The sequence below is a fragment of the Solanum dulcamara genome, chromosome 1 (assembly GCF_947179165.1).
Source record: "Solanum dulcamara chromosome 1, daSolDulc1.2, whole genome shotgun sequence".
In the NCBI taxonomy this organism is placed as follows: domain Eukaryota; kingdom Viridiplantae; phylum Streptophyta; class Magnoliopsida; order Solanales; family Solanaceae; genus Solanum; species Solanum dulcamara.
This window is the reverse complement of record NC_077237.1, coordinates 1300922-1322120: the sequence shown is the minus strand read 5'-3', so window position 1 is coordinate 1322120 and position 21199 is coordinate 1300922. Positions and strand designations below refer to the sequence as shown.

Sequence of the window (21199 nt, the reverse complement as noted above, 5' to 3'; positions counted from 1 at the left end):
TCATTTATTCTACATTTCTAAGCTGGATACTGTTCAAACATTTTTGCAGTTAAAAGTTTTATTCTAAGAAAAAGTATTATATTTTAGAGAGTTAAAAGGTGTTTGGTCAATTTTTTTGAAAAGAAAAAATATATTTAAGTAATACTAGCAAAAACTGTCTTTTCAATTATAGGAGTGTTTTAAAGATTTGATGATTAAAAAAGATAAATAAATTATCATATTTTTGTGAATTTCATTTCTCAACTATTTATTGTTTTAGTTACATGTCTAAATTTATTTATTTTACGAGTTTCATATTTTAACTATTTTTACACACTTCGATGTTGAGTTAGTCAAATATTTGTTTTCAATTGACAACACACATGTGTAGGCGAACTCAACATTGAAGCATGTTTTTACTATAAAAGGAGTAATAGTTAAGAATTATGCAACTCTCGAAAAGGTGATAGTTTAGATAGGTAAATAATAATAAATAGTTAAGGTATGAAGTTTATGGAAAAAAAATTCTTTATATGTGTTTTTATAATTATTTTCTTAAAAAATTAATTAGTCAAACATAAATAATTTTTCTCAAATGTACTTTTATTCCCTCTTTAGGAGTTTTCATTTTTGTTTATTTGGTGATTCAAACTCATAACCTTAAGATTGAAAGAGAGGAATGTTTACTTCTCAAATATACTTTCAAAGGTACTTTTGACAAAATGATATATCAAAATAAAGATATATATGATGAAACATATTATAAATATCTTGCGTTAAGCCATTTATAGATCACAAAATAGAGTAACATTACCTTTTAGTTGGAAGGTGATAAGTAATTGAAGGCAAGTGGGAATGAGGTATGGAGATAAGGTGTCCATATTTGCAAAGTCCTTTTTGGACGGTTAAAGTTTACTGCATTTTGTGGTTAGAGATTAAATGAACAGAAACAAAAAAGAATAGTGGGCACTACAACTATTAAGGTGGGCAAAAGAAACAAAAACTTCGAAAAAGACTTCTAAAATAGTGTGCACTCAACCAAATTTATTACGTATTGTGATTTATGACTCGTTAGACATGGTAGGAATTAAGTCAAATTTCAATTCTATATTCGAGTTGTCAAAATTGTACCTCTATAGATGAAAATTACTTTGACTGACTTATACATTATTGACTATAACCTTCTTCTTCGATTGATCTTTGGACGAAGATACATACAAATTAAAAAATTACTTCATATATGCAGTATAATTTTTTGCCGAGTGAATTTTGATGAACACCTACATCCATCCTTGGATCCTAGGGTTTGTCCTGATTAAGCATGTGAATACGTGATCAATCACGTAAACACATGATAAAGTGTTTCTATTAAACACTAACTCAATTTTGGAAAAGATTTGCACATGTTTTCAAGCACTTATTGTTAACCACTTAAAATATATCACTTTCTTTAATTATACATATTACTATTAACCTCAATTAGTCGAAAAACCTTATGAGTGTTTTTCGGCATAATTCGAATATCTGAATGAAATTTATTCAGAAATTCAAGGTTATATCTATGTATCTTGAATAGTCTATATCAATTTAGTACCATGTGAGTGGAGGAGTGGAAATGGAGACTAATAAATAATGTTTGACGATTGACAAGAATAGAAAGTGTGAAAATAATGTTTTTACATAGTAGAGCTGACAACAATTATGATCTTAAATCAGATGACAAAAGTGTTTTTTTTTTTTACACAAACTAGTAAAATTCATGTTTTCACTACAATTGTCACTCTGCTATCCTGATCTCTATATACTATAAACACAACCCCAGACAAGAGAGAATACACACAAACTGTAAGAATTACGTGACTACTACTACTATATAATCAGTTCTGGAACTGAGGCGTAGTTGTTGTTGTACTACTATGTAATCACAGGTCAAAAGCTACGTACATCCGCCTTCCCATCAAACAGACTTGGTTATAGGAAACCACCGAAATTGAAAAACAATGTTAGCCTAATAATCTGGTCATTCATGTACAATGGAGAATCTCTGTGGAGAACTCATACCTCTTTTCCTTTTCAACAAAAGCTTCTTCATCAGTCAAACGTTATAGATCATTTGTATTTGTTTGATTGTCTGATCAAGCAGCAAGAACAAGTGCTTTTATTGTCCCTTGACTGTTTGCTGTTACAATCGTAGGGCTGTCACGTTTCCAACAAACAGCACTGATGAAAAATGATCCCATGTCCCCATCTGGATCATTCTGATCATCAGAAACAAATCTGTGCCGAGCTGCTGGTTTAGAAATTGCCTGCACATATAGATAGTTCAATAACAGATTAAGCACTGGAAAACGATGTTAAACCGCTCACTGTATCTGGATAATGAGCCTTGTTGTCAACTAGTTTCAGAAATTTACCTTGTGATAGACAAACACTTCATTCGTCTCACTGCCACATGCAAGGTATTCACTGTTTACCGTTAGACCTACAAAGTTCTTCTCGTTTGTATGTCCTCTAAAAGTACGCAGCTGAAATTAAAAACAGAAGGAAAATGCTGTTCAGTATTGAGTTGGTTTTCACATATTGGGAATTAGATATTATCTTTCAGAGCAACAAATATGAGATTAATTTCTTTAAGGATTCAGATTTTGAGAAAATTACGAGAGCATGATTACTTACTGGAACGTTCTCCTTGACATCCCACAAACGCAATGTACTATCGGTTGATGCAGAAGCTAGCTCAGAGTTAGATAGAAATTTTACATATGAAACAGCTTTACGGTGCCCACTGAAAATGTACAGTGGCTGGCTAATATTTCTCAAGTCGTAATAGTGAACGTGATGATCTGCAGAACCCACCTGCAAGATATACTAAAAGTAAATGCATTGATGGAAGAGAAACAAAAGACCAGAGAGGAAACGAAAACTAACAGCTATGTGAGCACTGGATCCAGGATTATACTTCACCGAGCAAATGTTAGCTTTCATGTCAATGGTAAGAACGCTAGCTTCCTGCTTCGTGCACCAAACTTTGACCTGTAGAGAAATTATTTACCGCATTCCATATGTTTACAAGTATAGCTCCTCGCCAAAACATATTTTTTTCTTTCGGTTTAGCACACTGACTTCAGATCTCCGGGCAAAAAGAAATCTCAATATAGGTAAATCCCAATTTCATCTTACCTCATTTGTCAAATTTGTCTACTTTCAAAAACACTATGATTGTCTTTCCAAAAACCAAATAAGGAACACCTAAATTTGAGAAACTACATATTCCAAATTTGTGTTTACCTTGCAATCATCACTACCAGATACAAGCATAGAAGGTTCAGTACAACAAAAGTCAACACTCCATGCTCGTTTTTCATGCTCCTCGTACTCCATCACACTCTGAAAAATGAAGGGTTCTTATCCCATCAGATATAACTGCAGATCCATATGAAGGTGTTTTTCATGATCCAGATATAAGAACAAAATAAACACCTGGAAGATGATACTACCTGACGAGTTGTAACATCCCAAACTGTTACTATGCCCTCATAGTCACTGCTTGCTAAGTAATTTTTAGTGTAGTTGTTCCAACTCAAACAACTTAGTTTGGATCGGGTAGACATTTCAACAGGAGGACATTGCGCATCAGCTGGTTCGTTTACCACCTGATAAAGAGAATATATAACTATTAGAAAATTTTATCTTTTAAAAAAACAAATTCAACACAGCCAAAAGAGAAGCAGACCTTATAAGAATCTCACGTCTAGCAAATTATTAAAAATTCAACTAAAAACAGTTAAATTTCTCCAAAAACATCTAGCATGTGAAAATCTCAAAATCCTATCTGAGAAGATAAAGGGGGCTAGAAATCAAGTTTAATTTATAGAAGAATCATTAAATTACTAGCAGAAATTTTTCGAGTGGGAAGATAAGCAGAAATTAAGATGCTGACGTGAAGCATGCACTTACTGATGAAAACTCGAAGACCTTAATTCTTCGTGATACCCCAGCAGTAGCAAACAATTCATCATCTCGGTCAAATTCAATACTGTTAAGAATAGGAAATTTAGTTGTTTGCAAAAACATACTCAAAAAAAAGTTTTGACTATAACGTTGTGGGGTCCAGTCGTTTTGCAGAAAGTTTTTTTTTGGTATGTAATTTTCAAAGGAGTGCGTATCTTTGATTGGTTGGCCAAAGATTTATTTAGACGGTACGTGAAGAATTTTGTATGCCATCTATGTCATTGATGATGTCATACGATGGTAGCCTATTGCTATAAATAGGTAGATCATTTTTCAATTAAGACACCAGAAAAGAGAGAAAAAAAAATAGAGAGAGAAAGCTATAAGAAAATAGTCTGTGAAGAAAAATAGAGTGTGAGAGATATTGTAGTGAGTTGGAAAAACTAAAAGAGCATTTTTCTTTTTTTGAGTGTGTAGTGGTTTTAGGAGTATTTATACTCGTGACTACATAGTGTAAAATTTCTTACTATAGTAATATCAGCTACTCCTCTTGGCCGTGGTTTTTTCCTTATTCAGAAGGGTTTCCACGTAAAATTTTGGTGTCATTATTGCTGCATTTTTATTCTTGCTGATTTAACCATAACTTAGTGTTCTGCATTTATCACTAATACTGTGAATATTATTTTTTGCGGGTCTATTTTATTCCCAACAAGCGGTATCAGAGCCAAGGTTCTGTCTGATTATGCTCTGTGGTTATACCACAGTCTGAACTTTCACATCAGAAAAAACTACTTTGGTCTCCTAATAAATAGTATTTGTATTTGTGATAAACGATAGAAGCCAACACTAGTAGAATGGTCACTTTAAATGGCATAAATTATGCCATTTGGAAGGGCAAAATGGAAGATTTGCTCTATGTCAAGAATTTTCATCAACCCATCTTTACCACTACAAAGCCTAATAATAAATCAGATGACGAGTGGAATTTGTTACACAAGCAGGTTTGCGGCTTTATTAGACAGTGAGTTGACGATAATATGTTGAACTATATTTCTGAAGAGACACATGCTCGGACCCTATGGGAGCACCTTGAAAGTTTATATGCCCAAAAAATTGGAAACAACAAGATATTTCTAATAAAGCAGATGTTGGGTTTAAAATACCACAATGGTTTGGCAATGACAAATCATCTGAATAATTTTCAGGGGATCATGAACCAGTTATCTGCAATGGGTATTAAATTTGATGAAGAAATTCAAGGCTTGTTTTTACTTGGCTCTCTACCAGATTCTTGGGAAGTTCTTAGAACTTCATTATCAAATTCTGCTCCGAATGGTGTGATCTCTATGGATTTTGCCAAGAGCAGCCTTTTAAATGAAGAGATGAGAAGAAAATCTTAGGGTCCCTCCTCATCAGATGTCTTGGTGACAGACACTAGGGGGAGAAGCAAGAATCGTAGTTCTCAAAACAGAGAACAAAATAGAAGCAAATTCAGAAGCAGACTTAAAGATATTGAGTGCTATCATTGCGGGAAGAAAGGGCACACAAAGAAGTTCTGCCTGATTTTGAAAAAGGAGAATAAAGACAAGGAGAAACAGAAAGAAGATGACAATCGTGTGGCCACCGTCACTACAGAAGATCTTGTTACTGTCCTTAATGCAGATCTGATAAATATTGTTTGTGATGAGTCAAGCTGGGTTGTGGACAGTGGTGCCGCATCTCATGTGACATCAAAGAAGGAATTTTTCTCATCCTACACTCAGGGTGACTTTGGAACTTTGAGTATGGATAATGAGACTGTATCTAGGGTGGCTGGTGTTGGAACGATTTGTTTAGAAACTAATATTGGAACTAAACTAGTTTTAAACAATGTAAAGCATGCACCTGATGTTCGTTTGCACTTGATCTCTGTTGGTGTTTTGGATGATGAGGGATATGTCAGTACCAATGGTGCTGGAAAGTGGAAGCTCACTAAGGGCTTCATGATTGTGGCTCGTGGTGAAAAATGTCGTGGTCTATACTGGACTACGGCTTCTACCTATGTTGATATAGTGAATGCAGTTGAGAGCAATAACTCTTCAACGTTATGGCATAAGAGGCTTAGCCACATTAGTGAGAAAGGACTAAATGTTCTGGCCAAGAAGAAATTATTGTCAAATTTCGAAAGTGCAAAATTAGAAAAGTGTGAGCATTGCTTGGCTGGAAAACAAAAAAGAGTCTCTTTCCAATCTCATCCTCCTTTAAGAAAGACAGAGTTGCTTGAGTTGGTGCATTCAGATTTATGTAGTCTAATGAAGACAAGGACTTTGGGTGGCGTACTTTATTTTGCTACCTTCATTGATGATTGCTCAAGGAAATTTTGGGTCTACGTCTTGAAGACTAAAGACCAAGTGTTGGGTGTCTTTAAGCAGTTTCAGGCTTCAGTTGAAAGAGAAACAGGAAAGAAGCTAAAGTGTATTCGTATTGATAATGGTGGTGAATATTGTGGATCGTTTGACGAATACTGCAAGCAACAAGGTATCAGACACCAGAAGACCCCTCCTAAAACTCCTCAGCTTAATAGTTTAGCAGAGAGGATGAAAAAGACCCTGATGGAAAGAGTTAGATGTTTGCTTTTTGAAAAAAAGTTATCGAACTCTTTTTGGGGTGAGGCTTTATTGACCGTTGCACATGTTATTAACCTATCTCCCGCTGTTGCTTTGCAAAGTGATGTTCCAAACAGAGTTTGGTATGGAAAGGACGTTTCCTATGACCATTTGAAAGTGTTTGGTTGTAAAGCTTTTGTACATGTGCCTAAAAACGAAAGGTCAAAATTAGCTGCCAAGACAAGACGGTGCATCTTCATTGGTTATGGCCTTGATGAGTTTGGTTACAGGCTATATGATCCAATTGAGAAGAAGGTTGTGAGAAGCCGTGATGTTGTCTTCGTGGAAGATCAAACCATTGAAGATATTAGTAAAACTAAAAAGCTAAAATCTTCAAGTTCTGAAGGTTTAGTTAATCTTGATCAAGTTCCTCATACAAATGCGGATGATGTTGGTGAACTTGATGATGATAGTGATGCCCAGAACCATATTCTGGATCAGCATGTTGATGGTGATAATGATAACAATGTTGATTCTGATGAGGTAGATGCTCCTACTCACGAAACTGTGGACGAATTAGATATTCCACTCAGGTGGTCTACTAGACAACGTATTCCTTCCTCCCGTTATTCACCTAATGAGTATGTATTACTCACTGATGGAGGAGAACCTGAATGTTATGAGGAGGCCATGGAAGATGAGCACAAGGATCAATGGATTGAAGCCATGGAAGATGAGATGAAATCTCTGCATTAGAACCATACTTATGAGTTGGTGAAAATGCCTAAGGGCATGCAAGTTTTGAAGAACAAGTAGGTGTTCAAAGTTAAAGCTGAAGAACATAGTTTGAAGCCCAGATACAAAGCTAGACTGGTTGTTAAGGGATTTGGTCAAAGGAAAGGTATTGACTTTGATGAAATGTTTTCTCCCGTTGTGAAAATGTCCTCCATTCATACAGTCCTTGGTTTGGCTGCTAGTCTTGATTTGGAGATTGAACAGATGGATGTGAAGACTGCTTTTCTTCACGGTGACTTAGAAGAGGAAATTTATATGGAACAACCTGAGGGCTTCAAGGCAAAAGGTAAAGAAAATCTTGTATGCAAACTTAAGAAGAGTCTATATGGACTGAAGCAAGCTCCCAGACAGTGGTACAAGAAGTTTGAATCTGTTATGGGGAGCAAGGCTACAAGAAGACTTCTTCAGATCACTATATGTTTGTACAAAGATTTTCTAATGATGACTTTATCATCCTCCTGCTATATGTGGATAATATGTTGATTGTGGGCAGGAATGCTTCCAAGATTAACGAGTTGAAGAAACAGTTGAGTAAGTCTTTTGCAATGAAAGATTTGGGTCATGCTAAGTAGATTTTAGGCATGAGAATTACTCGTTCAAGAGGCGAAAGGAAGCTTTACTTGTCACAAGAGAAGTACATAGAACGTGTACTGGAGCACTTCAATATGAAGAGCGCTAAGTTGTTCGCACACCTCTTCCTGGTCATCTGAGATTGAGCAAGAGGATGTGTCCTAACACAATGTAGGAAAAAGAGAGAATGGCCAAGATTCCTTATTCCTCTTCCATTGGGAGTTTGATGTACGCAATGGTATGCACTCGATCAGATATTGCTCATGCAGTCGGTGTTGTTAGTAGATTTCTTGAAAATCTAAGAAAAGAGCATTGGGAAGGTGTGAAATGGATACTTAGATATCTAAGAGGAAGCTCACATGAATGCTTGTGTTTTGGAGAATCAAATCTTATCTTGAAGGGCTATACAGATTCTGATATGGCAGGTGACCTTGATAATAGAAAATCCACTACTGAATATTTGTTTACTTTTTCAAGGGGAGTTATATCATGGCAGTCGAAGTTGCAGAAGTGTATCGCACTGTCTACAACAGAAGCAGAGTATATTGCCGCTACTGAAGCTGGCAAGGAGATGATATGGCTGAAGCGGTTCCTTCAAGAGCTTGGATTATATCAGGAGGAGTATATCGTCTATTGTGACAGTCAAAGTGCAATAGACTTGAGCAAAAACTCCATGTATCATGCAAGAACGAAGCACATCGATGTGAGATATCACTGGATTCGGGAAAAGATAGAGGATGGATCTATGCAGGTCAAAAAAATCCCTACATCTGAGAATCTTTCGGATATGCTGACCAAGGTGATACCAAGAGACAAGTTCGAATTGTGCAAAGAACTTGTTGGCATGCACTTAAACTAGAAGCCTAGTGTACCCTCCTTCAGGTAAATGGGTCTGGAGGGGGAGATTTGTGGGGTCCAGCCCCATGTTTTGCAGGAAGTTATTTTTTTTTGGTATATAATTTTCAAAGGTGTGCATATCTTTGATTGGCTGGCCAAAGATTTATTTGGATGGTAGGTGAAGAATTTTGTATGTCATCTATGTCATTGATGATGTCATAGGATAGTAGCTTATTGCTATAAATAGGCAGATCATTTCTCAATTAAGACACACCAAAAAAGAGAGAAAAAAAATATAGAGAGAAAGGTATTCCATAGACTATAAAAAAATAGTCTGTGAAGAAAAATAGAGTGTGAGAGATATTGTAGTGAGTTGGAAAAACTAAAAGAGTGTTTTTCTTTTTTTGAGTGTGTAGTGGTTTTAGGAGTATTTATACTCGTGACTACACAGTGTAAAATTCCTTACTATAGTGATATCAGCTACTCCTATTGACCATGGTTTTTCCCTTATTCAGAAGGGTTTCCACGTAAAATTTGATGTCATTATTGCTGCATTTTTTTTCTTGCTGATTTAACCATAACTTAGTGTTCTGTATTTATCACTAATACTGTGAATATTATTTTTTGCGGGTCTATTTTATTCCCAACAAACGTGTCCAGAAAAAAACTACTAATAAGAGTAGCCTGTTTCTCAATAACCAATTATCTGTTTCGAAAAAAAGGACAAATTAAGGGGGAAAAAATTACTGTTGGATTTTATTCTAAATGCAATGAACTCTTACCTTGAAACAATATTGGCTGAATGGAAAAGGTCAGAATGCCTGAGTTCAGTAACAACCCGCAGTCGACTATTTCAACAAGCAGAGTTGAAAAAAGAATGGTAAGCCAAAATTTAGGATAATTTGCAGCCAATACTACTATTATAAGATGAACTGATAGACCTGTATCGCGTAAAGGTAGACAGAACAGATTGAAAATCCTCAAGTCCCACAGAATAACCTTCTCTATTCATGATATTTGCTTCCCTTTCTTCCTGTTTCTGCGACTGTCTTGCCCAATAGCGCCTCTTTTGTAAGTAACAGTCTTGAAGCTCATTGAACTGTTGACAATTGAACATGTTAAAAGTGGGCATATGAACAATGAACTATTCTTCCAGAAAGGATCAAATCCACAATTTTCAATTTTACACAACCACCTACAAGCACAACCATAAGTTACAGAATTAACCTGTGCATGAACGCGTCGTTTCCTGGCTAATGCCTTTACAGGTTGATTAGGATCCTGTGAATCTGATCCACAGTGGTTGTCGTCCTTCCTTTGAACAATTTGAGAATTCCGAGGAGCTCTTGTATCAGTGTTCCTGGTCTGTGAAGTGCCAGCACGACCTTGTTCTTGTGAATTGACAGGACTAGAAACAATTGCACCACTTCCCTTATCTCTCAATGGAGGCCTGACTGTCATTGGCGACGAATCATCTACTAGTGTTCTCATTTTCGCAGAATATCTACCTCTTGTCCTATATAACTCTATTCTACGCTTCTCCACAGCATTTATGTCTTCTTTAATGTACTGGAGATCATTTTGGATCTAGAAAAAGTGCAGAGAGACATGAGATTAAGGTTGACTATTGTACACCACAGGTTTATAAAATTGGCAGTATCTAAGGAGCCTAAAGTTTTTAGAAATTTAACACAAAAGACAACTTGTAAAAGCACAAAATAACAAATAACATTCGCTTAAATGGATAATAAATGGAAAAAGTACGTTCACAGGGAAGATTCTTAGATATGAGTTTAATCTTTTTAGATGACTGCTGAATATGCAAGCTCCCTTTCTTAGCAAGGGAAAAGGCAAGCTCCAGGTATCTACCAACCAGATCATGTTTCTTTCCCCGTTATATCCTACTGAACATGCTTTCTCTAGTTAGAATGCAGATATATCGTACAAGAAAATCAAATTTCTACCTGCCGGAGGGATGTGAATTAAATAGAGTAGAATACAATAAGTTCCCAAGTGACAGATAAATTCAAACTAAAAGTGGCTATGTGTAAAGTCAATAGAAGTTCAAGAAAGAACCTCATTAAGCTCTTCAACTTTTTGCTTCTTCAAACACTGGAGAAACTCTAGCAGAATCTGAAGATTTGTTTCAGCTTCTTCTTGTTCCATTTTTCTTTTCTTGTCCATAAGAAGTGATAATAGACTATCCAGCTCTTTAACAGACACCTCGCATCCCTGCCTAAGAATCAGATGAGAATCCTGAACAGATATATGAAAATAACCCCGACAGTATGACAGAGAGTGTTAAAAGGCAAAATTATCCGAGACTAATTAGAGATTAGACAACTAAAAGAGCTGCTGAAACGCAGAGTTAGGGACACTCTCCATTTCAACTAAGTTGAATAGACACTTACAAGTCTCCTACAGAAAGAACCAGCCCTTATATATTAACCAACATCTTTTGCAAATACTTGCAGGTGAATTGTATTCCTTTTCAAGACATGGCATGCTCAGATGGATGTGTGGGCATACCAGGAGCGATAGGATTAGAAATGAGGCTATTCGGGACAAAGTAGGAGTGGCCTCGGTGGAAGATAAGATGCGGAAAATGCGACTGCGATGGTTCGGGCATGTGAAGAGGAGAGACACAGATGCCCTAGTGCGGAGGTGTGAGAGGTTGGCCATGGATGGTTTCAGAAGAGGTAGGGGTAGGCCGAAGAAATATTGGGGGAGGTAATTAGACAGAACATGGCGCAACTACAGCTTACCGAGGACATGACCTTAGATAGGAGGGTGTGGAGGACCCATATTAGGGTAGAAGGCTAGTACATAGTCTCGTTATTCGTCTGTATTAGTAGGCAGAGTAGCGCACTATAATTTCTTGTGCTCTGACTTCTGTTATTATGTATTACTTTTTGTACTTTGATTACTCTATTTTATCTGTGTCGCTTTCATTATTTGCTTTTCCATATCGCTTTGAACTTCTTAGCCTTATCTGACCTCTTTTAATACTTTTATTGAGCCGAGGGTTTCTCGGAAACAGCTGTCCTACCTTGGTAGGAGTAAGGTCTGCGTACATTTTATCCTCCCCACACTCACGTTGTGGGATTTCACTGGGTGTTGTTGTTGTAGTTTCTACAAATCACGACTTTATTATATTTTTCCCTCAGGCCTCAACGAGTCAAAGCATTAGGTACGGTAAAAACTAAAGTGGTTGGACAATGAAAGAGACTAATATCAGCCTACAACATGCAGCATCATACCACTGGTACCTCAGCAACACTGAGTTGCATCATCATCCGGACAAATAAAATTATTTAGTCTATCTACAACGATACGAAGAAAGCTTGTTTAACTTTTCATGCATATCTGACCTGCTGTATTGCTTGGCGAAGTTGTTCAACAGGTGTAGCACTTTTGGCCATTTGGCGAGCAGATCTCTTCATCAATAACTACAAAATGTTAAAAAAACTTTAACGCAACTTGGTTTGAGTGGAAAATAACCTTCGAGAATGTCATCAATATTTCAATAAACTAGTAAAAAATGAAGACCATAAAACAAAAGAAAAGAAACAAAGAGAAGAAAAATACAAACAAAGGAAATGAAACTACTAAACAAGGTTTATCAATCAAGTTTTAACTGCAAAATTCAGTCCATAGCAGGGTTGTGATGAATAAGTTGAAAAATGTTAACAAAAGCTCACAAGGCAGAATACAGATCAAACCAGATTAATGTGAGCTACATTTATATCCACCGATTTCCAATTCATGTAAATCTTCATGTACAAGCTAAAGCAGATCTCTAGAATACCACACAGAAATGCAGTGATATGACAACCAATATTTGTCATTGACGCAATACATAAAATAGGTTTGAGACATCATTAACTCATGTATCTCAGCTGACCTGAGAATTATTGCAAACCTTAAACATTAAAGTCATGTCGTAATGTACAGAAGCCTTTATTTAAGCTCAGGATCTATCGGAAACGACCTCTTTATCTCTATGACCTCTTCTAGTGTGATTACACCGGGTATGTTGTTGTAATATACGGAAACCAGCATAATAATTCCCGAAGGACGTACTCATAAAGACCTAGATTCAAACATATATATTTTTCAACTCATAACGACCAATCTTTGCTGGCTCAATATGTAGTTTTCCGATCACTCATAGAAATCCTAAAATTCATCAAATCCAGAGCATTTCTCAGTAATACAAACACAAACAGGACGAAACCAAATTCCTCCAAGGCATTTAATTCTACATTGCTAATTTAAGAACAGTACTGATAATTCTACTAAAACTAAACATTCACGTCAAAAAAGCGCCTAAATTCCAATTCATCTCATCTGCTTTAAAATTTTCCCCAATTTTAAAAATACTATTACCAATAACTGCCCTAAATAAAACTGCACAGCTCACCTATCTCCAGAAAAGTCACATCCAACACATTTTGTATCTTCGTTCATATACATTTCAAACAAACGTGATTATTACACTCATATATAAGTGAAATTCAAAATCGAACATCCAAATACATGAAAAAAGCTGCAAAAAATTTACCTTATTGAGAAGGAAATTAGTACAAAGGTGATTTGCAGTCAACTATGCCTCATAGACAAATATTGGTGAAAATACCACAAATTATAGTTGAATAATTAAATACTCAGCTGAGGCACTAATATCTAGCCCTCGTTAAGGAGATTTAAGCTTACTCCAGTATAATCTAATTGTATAAGTGAAATTCAAAATCGAACATCCAAATTCATGAAAAAATCTGGAAATAGTTTACCTTATTGAGAAGGAAATTAGGATAAAGATGATTCTTCGTCAAGTAATGAGAACAAGAAGGACAATCACTTTTATTCTGTAGATGAGTAACAATGCACATATAACAAAAACTATGTCCACACGCAGTAAGAAACGCATCCTTTATAATTTGCATACATATCGGACACAATACATCCTTATCCACTTCCTCTTCCTCCGCAGTAACTTTCTCCGTCACCATCACCGCTGCCGGAGTAGAAGTTTCACCGGCGTTCACCGTCGGCACTAAAGCTCCCATTGAAGTAAGCTCTCCTCCTCCCATCACTACTCGTACAATCAATATGATTACTGTGTGTGTGTGTGTGTGTGTGATTTTTGTTGTATTCTTGTGAGGGTATAAAAGGACCACGTTGGCGGGGAACGGGGTTTTTTCAAAACTGGAGAAACTTGTTAGTGGGACCGCCTCATAATAATTTCTTATTTTTTCGTATTCCATTCCAAATTTATATAGTTTTCGGCAGCCAATCCAAAACAGCCGAAAACTTGCTTTCTTAAGTTTCACGTTTAAGTTTTTTAACTTATTATTTATATATTCATATTTATTTATCTAATTTAAAAAATTAAATAAATAATTAATTATTTTATACGTTATTATCGTTTTAATTTATTTATTCTATTTTTAGTTTTAGTTTATTTTTAAAATAATTTCTCTTTCTTTTTTTTTTCAATTTTATAATTTTAATCTTTCACGTGACAAGATATGTTGATACATTCTACGTATTTGGCCCCGACACATTGTACCGTTTCTCGTCCCTAATTAACCAATTAAATGCATGAAGATTTATGATACTAAAGTTTGGCTACAAGTTGATTATGAGTTTGACACTACGATTTAATGTATTTCTAGCCACCTCTCTCACATCAATTATTAAGATAGAAAATGGGACTATATGTAAATGCAATAAAGGAAAGTACTTAAAACCTAACCTAATAAAAGAGAAGGAAAAAGAAAATTAAAACTATCTAAGATATGTTAATGTTTATACCAAATTAATAATAAATTACATTAGCAATTAATGGCAGAGCAACACGCATGGAAAAAGTTCAACTAAATTTATTTAATTTATATAAATATGAATCTTCTTAATCTATGAGAAATACATCTCAAACATGATATTTTGAATTTCCTTGCTAAAATTTGTTTGTCAAAAATCATTATCGACCAACCAAATTCTGATAAAACATCCATTGAACTTTTCTAACTCTATAAATATATGGTGCGTCCACAAAAATTTGTTATGAACTTAAAAGTCTTAACTAATCCTAGCTACAATAAACAGATTTTTTTTTATTTTTAACTTAAAATAGATTAGAGTTTAAATAAGGACAGAAAGAGAGCAACACAATTTTTTAAAACAAGTGGCTTTTAAGTTCTGACTAATCCACGTACGATAACATTGTTTGAGATTGTCTAATTAAATATTTAATACAATATATATATATATATACATAGAAATTTTAGGGCCTCAGCATTTTCACGTGGTATAGTTGGTCTTATATATAGTTTTGACATATTCTTCTAAAAAGAGACAATTTGGAGAGCTACCCATAAATCTTCTAAAACAATTGGCTAGTGACTGACTGGCCACGACATTAATTATTAGTTATTGACTTTTATTATTATTATTATTATTGTTGTTCAATACTCATATTAAAACTCAACTAATTTAAATCCATGCCACGTAGGACCTCATTCAAGTAAGCGCTTCATATCAAAAAAAAAATTCATAACCAGCTTAAACTTGAAATCTTTAATTAAGAAAGATTCATATTTTGGTTCTCTTTTCAATTTGTTGGAACTTAGTAGATGATAAACGTGGATCAATAAAAACAAAGGAATATTATGAGTCGGAAACATGGCCAACAAGCCTATTGTACTTTTGGGTTGCATCATGCATGAGCTATATATATAGTGAACCGCCAAAAGTTGTTAGGAATGGTGTTTAATTTTTATTTTTCAAATTTGTATTCCATAACTTTTTTCTTTTTTTTACCTTTTAACATTTAAAATAAAATAAATTACAAAATATAAGTTTATATTTTTACATGCCACTTAATTTCTATAGAACTTTTATCATTAGAAACATAAATTCATTTCAAAACTCACAAATCATATTTTACAAGAAATATGTGAGAAATATGTGAGTCTGAACATGGCCAACAAACCTATTGTGCTTTTGGAATATGATCAGTATATTCAATATAATATACACCACCTTTTTATGGCCTTTACTTTTATGACTTGCATATGTGTCTTCAAAATCTACCATAAAAGTACAATTTACTCATCAACAAGGCATGCACACTTTCACATGACCTAAAAATCTGTAGTTCAGAGCACTTTATGATATTTGAATCAAGCAATATGGTACTACAAAAATGGTCCAATCTTGACCTTTTAAATTACATTTTTTTCTTAGATATTTATGCTACAATAATCTATAATAATATCATAGGACAAATCTTGGGGGGAGGGAGGGGGGAGGGGGGATGTGTGTATGTATATTGGCCATTGGGATACATGCACTCTTCAACTTCAAGACGATAAAATTTCTCGGTTTGAATCTAAATTTATTTTAGAATATACACCTAATTTTCCTGCAATTAATATATCAATTCATTAGTAAACGGGAACATGCAGCATAATTCCGCTCCCTCTTATGGTGTACACACAATCCATAGCTGAGCTTGTCATGGGCAACATACCGGTGTGTGTGTCCCAATGTGTGTAACCAGCTTGCTCATGGAGGCGATATATACAAAGTTGTCAGAATCCTCCATCTTTAAATAGAAGTCTCGGATACAATAAAAAAAGAATCTTAGTAGGAGCGCTTCTCCTTTTAATGGGCTTACATGAGAGGAGGTAAACTATGTATTTTGCCTTGAAACTTTCCAAAAGACTACATGTAATACATTTAGTACATATTATTGAAAGGAGAAAACAACCAAGTGCCTACCCATTTTTGGGCAACTTAACATGCTCTACCTCAGACAAAAAGATACAACATGTATCTATATCTTTGTAATTTTGGCTATACTAGTATATACAAGTATAGTTCGTTCTCGTTTTTCCTTTCCCTACCTTTTGCTGACTTGAGGATCGGCGACAGATTTCTTTACACAATCCACGATACCTACACAATCAGCCTGAGGTACGGGACACCCTGGATCATCTTCAGATTCATCACATGGATTTGTGTGCGGAGAACGAAGGCTCCCATGAGTTTGACAGGCTTTCATTGTCTTACAATGCTCTGCTTCGTCATCTCTAATGTTCATGAATGCATCGTACAGATTATCTAAACAGGAAACATAGACTTCAATCAGAATTATAATCTCTTACTTGTCTGAAACGATTTACTGAAGGTATATCATAGAGGTGTTGTTTACCTATTTTTGGTCTTCGAGTATTAGGTTCTCGTGAAGTTTGAAATTCATCTGATGCAATCACAAAACGGTTAAGATTACCGAACCAGATGGATGTTCGGTCACGAGAATATTAAGTATGACTGTAACACTCACCGAACAAATACAAGTCACCTCCCGTGTAGTAGCTCACGGCAATCTTTGGCGCGGGCAATTTCTTCAATTCCTCTGCAGAAGCATTTGGACTACATATTAGTTAAGAATATAAAAAAGGTCAGCCCGGTGCATAAAGCTCCCACTATGCGTGGGGTCCAAGAAAGGGCCGGACTACAAGGATCTATTATACGCAGTCTTACCTCCTTGATCCTTGATGAATTTATCATAAGTCTCATATGCATGGCTCTCCACACATTCAGAGAAATGATCTGCAAGAATTGAAGGATGGTATCGATATTAGCCTTGATGATGGCCATACATGAAAACCCACTAGTCCCTCATCAAACATAAAAAACCATGACCAATCACCAATTTCATTTTCAGGCAAACAAATCAGAGAACTTAAAGCCAGGCAAAGAATGGCAAAAATGTCAAAAGTCCCTTCCTCCCCAATTCTGTAAAGAAGTAAAACCTAAGAAGTCCCCGAAAAACACTGAATCCACAAACAGTGAAAGATATGAAACCCACACACTTGTTCAAAGAGCACACCTATGTTGCAGAAAAATGAATAAATCAGGTCCTAATATTCCAACTTACATGCCATTCTTGGGCTCAAAGCATACATCAAGACTGTCATGAAATAATAGAATATAGCTATATGTTGCGCAAGGAATCGATCAAACCACCAAGCATTTCCCCCTAATTCCTGCAGTTGAACCACAATTACCATTAATACCAAGACAAATAAATATTGGTATTATATCGCAATTAAAATTCTAGAAATTAAGGCTTTGTGATGCCTGACATATTTGTTCAGTACTTTGATGCACGACTTTGTAGAAGCCCGTCCAGGAAAAAAGTTTATTCTTTCAGTAAATAAGTAAATGAGCGTTAATACACTCCTCCAGCAAAAAGTTCAAACTTGCACATGGAGAAAACGAAACATCAAGCTCTTCATATTATTTTAACTCATTCTGAATAAACTATTCTTCATATTATTTTAACTAATTTTGAATAAACTATGGCTAGTTAAGACGGAACATGTATAACTCACACACTTAACCGGAAAGACGGATGCTCATCAGTTTACAGTGGATTAAAAGGCAGAGAGGAAAATAAAACTTGGATGCATTGAAAGGAAATCAAGAAGTTAGAAGGAAGAGCATTACTTCCATAATGAGCAAATGGTGCATCTCATTCCAGCTTTCAGCAAAATGCACCTTCATATAATCTGCTCTTCTCCACCAGCCAAAGCTCTCATACATGTGAAGAACCGATATAAATGCTGTTATGAACAGATGACCACCACATGTCATTATTAGAAACTGGATTTACAATATATCTTTCATAAATATAATAAACCAAGAAAGGGCTTTTAGGTCGGTCCCTTTAAATCGCTCAAAGATATTTATGGCCTTGGACAGGGAAAAGAAGCATTTCAGTAATCTGCTTTAGGGGGTGATTGCATTGGCTTTTTTAAAATGGCTTATAAGTTAAAAGCTAAAAGCCATAAGTTGGGAAAACCCAACTTTTGGCTTTTGGCTTTTTTGGGTATTTTTTCAACCTAAAAAAAGTGTTTTTGAGTTACTCAAACACTTCCAAAACTAAAAAAGAGTTTAAAAGCCAAAAGCCACTAAAAATAAGCCAATCCAAACATCCACTTAGAAAGGTACTATCAGGTCTTCTTGCACAATGACCAAGTTAGAGTGTATGTTCAGACTTCAGCGGTAAAGAAACAAGTAAAATTAAATATATTCCTAAACTCAGAGAGATGTTTGAGAAGTGATGTCTTTTTAAGAGAATGGAGATTGTATTACAATCGTATTCCTCAATTTTATTACTATTGTTGTTCTCTTCACCTTGGCTATCTTTACTACTTTGTTGTCAATACTTTTCTCGTCCTCTATATTTTCATCATAGCTCTTTGCTCCTTGTATCCTTCAAGCCTGTTTTGAAGACACTTCGAAGGTCTAATCACAAACGTCTCTACCTATCCCAAGGTAGGGGGTAAGATCTGCGTACACCCACCCTCCCCAGATCACACTTGGTATGTTGCTGGTGATTGTATTATAAAGCTAGCACTAGAAAGTGTTGTATTAATTACAAGTGAGAAAAAAAAAAGACAAATCCATTTCCAATCTTACAGGGAGATGTTTGAAAAGTGATCTAGGTGCTACAAAACAATCAGCAGCTTGAAAGAATAGTATTTACCAAAATAAGGAACTCTTGCAATTGTTTCCAGAACAAAAAATCTTGCATAGTTTCGGTCGTGATACAAAGTGTCAAGAATCTTTATCACTGAATCCTGAAATTATCAGCATAACTTTGAAATCAGACAAATTCCTGACCAAACGGAAATCTTGAAAAGCTACTCAGCAGTAAGCCTTATGCTATAAAGATGTTCCTAATAGAAAATATTGTCAAACACCTTGACATCAGTGTATCACATGATACTATAAATCAATTTCAGAAAACAACTTGTTCACTCTGCACAGAACAATTCCATAAATTTACAATACGCAACATGTCAGAAGAAGATGAGGAAGTTGCACACTCAATTACCGAATACCAATGCATTCCTCAAGTTGCAACAAAAGTAATCGAAACAGCAACTTTAACATCAACCGTGATCATTTCTTGTTGTATCTTCTTCTTTTAGGGGAAGGGAGAAAGGAGTAGGCCCTTTTATAGTGAATAGTAGAGAAAAAACTTATTGGCACCATGCTGCAGGAATTCATATAGCCAAGACTTAGCTAATTTTAAGGTCGAGCCATAGTTGATTGATATTAATTGACATGCAATTCCAACGAAGATGGCAGTTATTGAATTGAAAAGAAATATACAAGACACGATTTAGATTCAGAAAATGCAATACCTACCGTTAGTAAGATATTTACAGACTGCTCAAGCTTTATAACCCATTTCTCTAGACCATTAGAGGATGCATCATTGGGTGGCTCCCCATTATCTCCCCCTTCCACATTACCAGGAAAACTCTTAGGTGCAAAAGATTTCTCCACAACCACTTCTTCTTCATTCTCTTGTAACAACGTTGCTCGAACCCTACATGATTTCCTGCATACAATTGTACAACGAAAAAAAAACTCAACCAAATCCATCATTCATCTATGTGAAGTTCAAGAAAATATCAATCAACCTGCAAATCACTACAAAAAGCACTGTAAAGCAATCAAACAATTAACTTGCCTCGATCCCAAACTAGTTCAGGTCGGACTATAAAATACTCTATATTCATTCGTCTCTATTCGGGACCATTACATTCCAATACTAAATAAACTATCTTCTTAAGCAACAAATGCACAGGAACATATTTTTTAAAAAAAGAAAATCAATCAGTGCAAATGCATAGAAAATGCGTTTTTAAGAAATATCAGTCAGTATTAAGAATGGAGCTTTGACGTAATTGGTAAAATTGTTGTCATATGACCTAGAAGCCACAGGTTCGGACTGTGGGAAAACCTCTAGTCTCTTCTAGAAATGCAACATAAGTCTACGTACAATGACCCTTATGATCCGGCCCTTCTCCGGTGCACAGCGAGAGCTTAGTGCCCTGAGCTGTGTCTCTATTATCAGTCAGTGTTAACCTTTGCAAGGTAAATCCCAATTATTTCTGTTGGTTAATAGACACAAACTGACCAAAGAAATACTAACTCAATTCTCTTAGCCACAATTATCAATTTGCTGGTTCACACATGAAAAATTCCAACAAAAATTTACCAAATTACAACCCGAAAACAGCAAATATTTGGGAAAAATCATTTTTTTGAGCTGATAATTACAATAAAAACAAGAACTTTGTGCAATAATATACCTCGAAAGGGAACGCCGTGAAGACCCGTGAGAATTAAACCGAAAAGGGTTCTGGTAATTGCGCAAATATGATGATTTCTCAAAACTGCTAGCTCTCAAACAAGAATATGAAGAAACTGAAGTTCCAAAACCCATAGCAGAAATCGAAATCGCCATTCTTGATCCTTCTTCCTTCCCACAAAAATCAAATTAATACTTTTTTAGGTCAAAGGAAGGTAAGGGAAAGAAAATTCCGAAGTGGGAAAGTTGCTAGTTTTCTGAGAAACCAAACAGCTTTGTCCACTGGACAAAGTGCGAT

The 21199-nt window shown here is 35.4% G+C and overlaps 2 protein-coding genes and 1 long non-coding RNA gene across 5 annotated transcripts; 1 reads left to right on the top strand and 2 right to left on the bottom strand.

The window, feature by feature from the left end:
* Positions 1 to 1628: 1628 nt before the first annotated feature.
* On the bottom strand, positions 1629 to 13943 carry LOC129896266 (E3 ubiquitin-protein ligase COP1-like). Of its 3 annotated transcripts, XR_008767930.1 has the most exons (14): positions 13511 to 13943; positions 12089 to 12166; positions 10794 to 10949; positions 9945 to 10304; positions 9659 to 9816; positions 9500 to 9565; positions 3937 to 4015; positions 3477 to 3632; positions 3268 to 3366; positions 2908 to 3012; positions 2656 to 2835; positions 2394 to 2504; positions 2041 to 2285; positions 1629 to 1945 (listed from the first exon to the last, which is right to left on the bottom strand). XR_008767930.1 is itself a non-coding variant. In XM_055972125.1 (13 exons), the coding sequence occupies exons 1-13, from the start codon at positions 13808 to 13810 to the stop codon at positions 2115 to 2117; spliced, it is 2019 nt and encodes a 672-aa protein (XP_055828100.1). In that variant the 5' UTR covers positions 13811 to 13943; the 3' UTR covers positions 1629 to 2114. The 3 variants fall into 3 exon arrangements, 2 of the variants coding, with proteins under 2 accessions (XP_055828100.1, XP_055828110.1); XM_055972125.1 differs by having other exon boundaries at positions 1629 to 2285; XM_055972135.1 differs by lacking the exon at positions 13511 to 13943 and adding an exon at positions 13282 to 13319 and having other exon boundaries at positions 1629 to 2285.
* LOC129896283 (uncharacterized) lies at positions 10320 to 11671 on the top strand. The gene is made up of 2 exons (XR_008767939.1): positions 10320 to 10578; positions 11192 to 11671. It is a non-coding gene; the product is annotated as an uncharacterized LOC129896283 (long non-coding RNA).
* Positions 13944 to 16404: 2461 nt separating the features above from the next.
* Positions 16405 to 21199, bottom strand: LOC129896254 (ubiquinol oxidase 4, chloroplastic/chromoplastic). The gene is made up of 9 exons (XM_055972114.1): positions 20903 to 21199; positions 19950 to 20145; positions 19282 to 19375; positions 18240 to 18355; positions 17668 to 17776; positions 17271 to 17339; positions 17071 to 17142; positions 16939 to 16986; positions 16405 to 16847 (listed from the first exon to the last, which is right to left on the bottom strand). The coding sequence occupies exons 1-9, from the start codon at positions 21055 to 21057 to the stop codon at positions 16627 to 16629; spliced, it is 1080 nt and encodes a 359-aa protein (XP_055828089.1). The 5' UTR covers positions 21058 to 21199; the 3' UTR covers positions 16405 to 16626.

Coding starts and splice junctions, on each gene's coding strand:
- LOC129896266 (XM_055972125.1), bottom strand. CDS start 13,810: ATGGGAGGAGGAGAGCTTACTTCAATGGGAGCTTTAGTGCCGACGGTG. Junction 10,950..12,088: donor TTCGCCAAGCAATACAGCAG/GTCAGATATGCA, acceptor ATTCTTAGGCAG/GGATGCGAGGTGTCTGTTAA. Junction 3,633..3,936: donor AGGTCTTCGAGTTTTCATCA/GTAAGTGCATGC, acceptor TCTCTTTATCAG/GTGGTAAACGAACCAGCTGA.
- LOC129896254 (XM_055972114.1), bottom strand. CDS start 21,057: ATGGCGATTTCGATTTCTGCTATGGGTTTTGGAACTTCAGTTTCTTCA. Junction 20,146..20,902: donor TCACGGCGTTCCCTTTCGAG/GTATATTATTGC, acceptor AATTGTATGCAG/GAAATCATGTAGGGTTCGAG. Junction 16,987..17,070: donor AGGTGACTTGTATTTGTTCG/GTGAGTGTTACA, acceptor TGATTGCATCAG/ATGAATTTCAAACTTCACGA.